Source organism: Entelurus aequoreus, linkage group LG13 (assembly GCF_033978785.1).
Source record: "Entelurus aequoreus isolate RoL-2023_Sb linkage group LG13, RoL_Eaeq_v1.1, whole genome shotgun sequence".
NCBI lineage: Eukaryota > Metazoa > Chordata > Actinopteri > Syngnathiformes > Syngnathidae > Entelurus > Entelurus aequoreus.
Window position 1 is genome coordinate 10,171,304 of NC_084743.1, and position 6,597 is coordinate 10,177,900.

Below are 6,597 nucleotides of genomic sequence, written 5' to 3' on the forward strand. Positions count from 1 at the left end.
TTTTCAACATTTTTATGACTGAGACCCTTCTGGGTCCCCGGGGGCCAAACTTGAGGGGAGCCCCCAAAGGTGACAAAAATGGATATATTTAGGGTCCGCCCTGGTTACAAAGGAACCTATTGTATTTGTAAGGTTTTATTATTAGCAGCTTTGCGCACTACTTTGCCCCCCTTAACATGCTTCAAAACTCACCAAATTTGACACACACATAGAAAAACGTGCCCCAACCACTTTGGTAAAAGAACCAAACCCCAAAAATCAAAACTGCGCTCTAGCGCCCCCTAGGAAGAAAACTGCCTCTAACTCCCACTAGGAAGGTCGTAGAGACATGAAACGAAAACCTGTATGTAGGTCTCACTTAGACCTACAATTCATAATTTCACATCTTTGGGCGAAAACCAACAGGAAGTTGGCAATTTCCCCTTCAAGACAAAAAATGACTAAAAACACTCATTTTTGATTTTTGCGCTGTAATTTGACCCCTTTAAAATACTTCAAAACTCACCAAACTTCTCACACACATCGGGACTGGTGGAAATTGCGATCTAAAAAAAAACCGAACCCCAAAACTCACAATTGTGCTCTACATAATTTTTGAAAAAAACAGAAAAAAACTGCTCCTCAGAGGAAAACTCAGACAAAACTGCTTGTAACTTCCGGTAGGAACGTCTTAGAGACATGAAACAAATACCTCTATGTAGGTCTCGCCTAGACCTACATTTCATAGATTGACATCCTTCAGCAAAAATCAACAGGAAGTTTGAAACGGAAAAATAACTGTTTGAAGATGCTTTTTAAAAATGTGATGGTTGACTTTATTTACACAACACAGTACAAAGGATGGATGTCTTCAGTCCAAAAAATAGGTATAAAAACTTTCCAAAGGTTAGTGTGACTGAAAGGCTGAGAGGAGGGAAAACAACATGAGAAAAAAAACAGTTTGTGCAAGTTCCAAAGAAGCCAGCTTGAAGGAGGAGATGCGTCACTGCAGCTGCACTCTGTAGGCGCCCATCAGCAGCTTGAAGGAGGAGACGCGTCACTGCAGCTGCACTCTGTAGGCGCCCATCAGCAGCTTCACCTGAGGGCACAACCAGCAGCGCTAACCAATGAGCTAAAAGCCACCTTCTCGCTGTGATGCTTCTCAACATCAGCATACTTACCAGTAAAACACAGTAGCGTAGCAGGCCTACGCACTCATTACAAACAAAGCGTGTTAACATTACACAGTTTGAACAGTAACACTGTGTTGGAATATTGAATTAAGTGATTCTTTAGCATAACAAGAACAAAACTTCCATTCAGGATGGGTTTTTTTCCCCTTTAAAACTGTCATTGCTCCAAAAATAAAACTGAATTATTAATAAATAATAAATTAAATAATTTTATTATATAATATTATATTATATATATATTATATTATATATATTTATATTATATTATATATTATTTATTAATAATAATATTATATATATTTAATGTATATATATAATATATATATATATATATATATATATATATTATATATATATATATTATATATATATATATATATATATTATTATTAATAAATAATATATAATATATTATATATAATATATATATATTATATATATATAAAATATATACTATATATATATATATATATAATATATATATAATATTATATATTATATATATTATATTATATATATATATATATTATATTATATATATATTATATATTATATTATATATATATATATATATTATATAATAATTAAATTAAATAAATAATAAATTAATAAAACTGAATTATCAATGTTATAAATGATTGACTCCAATGACTTCACATGCAATATTACACTTTGAAATATTTGTTAATGAAAATATTGCATATTTTGTGTGTTTGCCATAAAAAAGTTTCTTTGACAAAAAGGGCATAAAACGAACAAACGAAAAAAACATTTGAATAAAAAAAACTTCTAATGGAAAGATGCATCTAAAGTTGATCTAGAGACTTAAGTGTTGAAAGTTAAAAAAAACAACAAATGTATGATTTATTTTTTATCATTTTATTGATGGGGTCCTTTTAGACCTCCAATCATTTTAGTGGGATTTTCTTTATATATACAAAAACGGTCATTGCTCAAAAAAAATAAAAAAAATAAAATCAATGTTATGAATTATTGACCTATTTAAGGCTCCAATGACTTCACATCAAATATTACACTTTCAAATATTTTTTGGGGAAAATTTTGCATATTTTGTGTTTTTGCCATAAAAAATAGTTTTTTAATTTATATAAGTGTGTAAAGTTTTCTTTGACAAAAAGGGCATAAAACAAACGAAAACATCAAAAAATAAATAAAAACTTGTAATGGAAGGATGGATCTAAAGTTGATCTAGAGGCTTAAGTCTTGAATGAAAAAAAAAAGAAAAAACTCATAAATGATTTATTTGTAATCATTTTTATTACTAATTTATCAGCAATTTTAGTTGTTTTTTTAAAAAAATAAAAATGTATTACTAAAAAAAAAAAAAATCAATGTTAGGAATTATAGACATAATAAAGGCTCCAATGACTTCACATGCAATATTACACTTTGAAATATTTGTTAATGAAAATATTGCATATTTTGTGTGTTTGCCATACAAAAGTTTTCTTTGACAAAAATGTTATAAAATGAACAAATGAAAAATCATTTAAATTAAAAAAAAAAAAAAACTTCTAATGGAAAGATGCATCTAAAGTTGATCTAGAGACTTAAGTGTTGAAAGTTAAAAAAACAAACAAACGTATGACTTATTTTTTATCATTTTATTGTTGGGGTCCTTTTAGACCTCCAATCATTTTAGTGGGATTTTCTTTATACATACAAAAAACTGTCATTGCTGAAAAAAATAAATTAAATTAAATCAATGTTATGAATTATTGACCTATTTAAAGTTCCAATGACTTTACATCAAATATTACACTTTCAAATACTTTGGGGGAAAATTTTGCATATTTTGTGTTTTTTGCCATGAAAAATAGTTTTTTAATTGATATATGTATGTAAAGTTTTCTTTGACAAAAAGGGCATAAAACAAATGAAAACATAAATAAATAAATAAAAACTTGTAATGGAAAGATGGATCTAAAGTTGATCTAGAGGCTTAAGTCTTGAATGAAAAAAAAACTAATATATTATTTATTTGTAATCATTTTTATTACTAATTTATCAGCAATTTTAGTGGGTTGTTTTTTTTAAAATAAAAACGTATTGCTAAAAAAAATGAATAAAAAAATCAATGTTAGGAATTATAGACATATTTAAGGCTCCAATGACTTCACATGCAATATTACACTTTGAAATATTTTTTGGGGAAAATTTTTGTATATATTTTGTGTTTTTGCCATAAAAAATAGTTTTTAAATTTATATATGTATGTAAAGTTTTCTTTGACAAAAAGGGCATAAAACAAAGGAAAACAACATCAAAAAATAAATAAGAAATTGTAATGGAAGGATGGATCTAAAGTTGATCTAGAGGCTTAAGTCTTGAATGAAAAAAAAATGAAAAAACGAATATATGATTTATTTGTAATCATTTTTATTACCAATTTTAGTGTTTTTAAAAAAAAAAAAAAAAAAAGTATTAATAAAAAAATCAATGTTGTTAGGAATTATAGACATATTTAATGCTCCAATTACTTCACATCAAATATTACACATTGAAATATTTTTCGGGGTAAAACAAAACAAAAAGGTGTTTCTTTGAAAAAAGGGCATACAACAATCATTTTAACGGTCTTTTAAATGCAGACCAAAAATGGTACTTAAGTCAGATAAACATATATTTGACTTTCAGTGCTTGAAGGAGACATATTATCATTATTTTTAAAGGTTTTCATACACTTTTTTTTTTAAATTGTGAGAACATTTATTTAAAAAAAATAAAAAATTATATTATTTGAAAAAATTAAAATCAAATATATTACGAAAAAAAAAATATTTTTTTGTTTTAGAAAAAAGTTTAGAAACTAAAATAAAAAATGAAGCCACTTTACAGGATAAGGCAAATATATAAATAAAATAAAAAGACAATATTGTAAGAAAAAAATGATCTTACTAAAATTGTGTTGAAATATTTGAAGAAAATTGAAATGTGTTGTTAAAAGAATAAAATGTGCACTTTTACATGATTGAAGTGAAATATATTTTTGAAAAAAAAGTCATACATTTTGTTTTAGATAAGAAAGTTGCAATATTGTAAGAAAAAGCTTTCATACAATTTTTCAAAAAAGAAATATTTCGATAATTTAGATTTGATTTTACGAGACAAACTTGTATAAATTTACATGATTAAAATCAAATATTATGAAAAAGCATTTTTTATAAAAAGTTAGTAATAAAATGTCATGTACAAGAATGATGTAGTCTCGGAATATTTCAAGACAAAAGTCATTTTACATGATTGAAGTATTGTGAAAATATATTCTGGGAAAAAAGTATTTTTGTTTAACAAAAAAGTTCCATCCATCCATTTTCTACCGCTTGTCCCTCTCGGGGTGGCGGGGGTGCTGGAGCCTATCTCAGCTGCATTTGGGCGGGAGGCGTGAAAATAGTTATGTATTCACTGTAGGAATGTATTTAAGGAGTGTGATTAAGTTTGGTGTTTGTGTGGTGAGAGATGATAAAATGGCGCGTGATTAAGTTTGGTGTTTGCGTGGTGTGAGATGATAAAATTGAGTGTGATAAAGACGGGTGTTTGTGTGGTGTGAAAAGATAAAATGGTGTGATAAAGTTTGTCGTTTGTGTGGTGTGAGATGATGAATAGGAGCGTGATAAAGATGGGTGTTTGCGTGGTGTGAGATGATAAAATGGGGTGTGAGAAAGGTGTGTGTGCTGAGAGATGATAAAACGGAGTGTGTGATACAGTTTGGTGTTTGTGTGGTGTGAGATAAAATGGAGAGTTTGATAAAGTTTGGTGTTTGTGTGTGTGTGATGATAAAATGGAGTGTGATAAAGTTTAGCGTTTGTGATGTGTGATGATACAATAGAGAGTGTGATAAAGTTTGTTGTATGAGCTGATAAAATGGAGATTTATAAAGTTTGGTGTATGAGTGGTGTGAGCTGATAAAGGAGTGTTATCAAGTTTTGTGTATGCGTGGTATGAGATGATAAAATGGAGTGTGATACAGTTTGGTTTCTGTGTGGTGTGAGATAAAATGGAGTGTGTGATCCAGTTTGGTGTAGGTGTGTTGTGTGATGATAAAATGGAGAGTGTGATAAAGTTTGGTGTATGTGTGGTGTGAGATGATGAAATGGAGTGTGATACAGTTTGGTGTATGTGTGGTGTGTGATGATAAAATGGAGTGTGTTATACAGTTTGGTGTACTGTATGTGTGGTGGGAGATGATAAAATGGAGTGTGTGATACAGTTTGGTGTATGAGTGGTGTGAGGTGATATAATGGAGTGTGATAAAGTTTGGTGTGTGATGATAAAATGGAGAGGGTGATAAAGTTTGGTGTATGTGTAGTGTGAGATAACATGGAGAGGGTGATACAGTTTGGTGTTTGTGTGGTGTGAGATGATGAAATGGAGTGTGATCAAGTTTGGTGTTTGTGTGGTGTAGGATGAAATCATAAGATGGAGTGTGATAAAGTTTGGTGTTTGTGTGGTTTGAGATGATAAAATTGAGAGTGATAAAGTTTGGTGTTTGTGTGGTGTGAGATGATAAAATTGAGTGTGATAAGGTTAGGCGTATGAGTGGTTTTAGATAACATGAGTGTGATAGTTTGGTGTTTGTGTGGTGGGAGATGATGAAATGGAGTCTGATCAAGTTTGGTGTTTGTGTGGTGTGAGCTGATAAAATTGAGTGATAAAGTTTGGTGTATGTGTGGTGTGTGATGATAACATTTTGTGATAAAGTTTGGTGTATGTGTGGTGTGTGATGACATTTAGTGATAAAGTTTGGTGTATGTGTGATGATGAAATTGAGAGTGATAAAGTTTGGTGTATGTGTGTGATGATGAAATTTAGAGTGATAAAGTTTGGTGTATGTGTGATGATGAAATTGACAGTGATAACGTTTGGTGTATGTGCGTGATGATGAAATTGAGAGTGATAAAGTTTGGCGAATGTGTGATGATGAACTGGAGTGATAAAGTTTGGTGTTTGTCACCTTGGCTGAGTGGGCCTGGCTGAGGCGGATGGAGAGTTTGTTGTTGCCGGCCACAGGAGAGAAGGAGTAGATGAAGTGACTGTCCTGCAGGGGTCAACACATCATGTCACATGACTACATGTCACATGACCTAGAGAAGGTGTTCCTTTAAACAGAACACATCATGTCACATGACCTAGAGAAGGTGTTCCTTTAAACAGAACCCACCAAGAAGACGGGCAGCTGGAACTTGTCGTTGAGGACCACGGCGTGAACGCTGCACGGGCCACCCAGGCGGGCGCTGACCTCGCTCAGGAAGTTGGCGTGGAAGATGAAGAGCAGGACGCCTGTGCCTGCGGCGGAGAGAAGGTGTGAGGGGAAGGAGACTAGCGGGGGTTCCACTTTAGTCCACTTGGGGGCGCCACCCGCTGATGACAAGCCAGGCGGGGGGGTTTTTACGATTGAAAAAGG

The 6,597-nt window shown here is 31.4% G+C and overlaps 1 protein-coding gene across 1 annotated transcript in view; it reads right to left on the bottom strand.

The window, feature by feature from the left end:
- Window positions 1–782: 782 nt before the first annotated feature.
- Window positions 783–6,597, bottom strand: part of mphosph8 (M-phase phosphoprotein 8) — a 49,266-nt gene continuing 43,451 nt past the window's right edge. The window contains exons 12-14 of the mRNA XM_062067438.1: window positions 6,355–6,479; window positions 6,148–6,231; window positions 783–1,078 (exon numbers count right to left, since the gene is read on the bottom strand). Of these exons, the coding sequence (XP_061923422.1) occupies window positions 1,037–1,078; window positions 6,148–6,231; window positions 6,355–6,479 (251 nt within the window). The 3' untranslated portion in view covers window positions 783–1,036. The remainder of the gene's footprint in view (window positions 1,079–6,147; window positions 6,232–6,354; window positions 6,480–6,597) is intronic.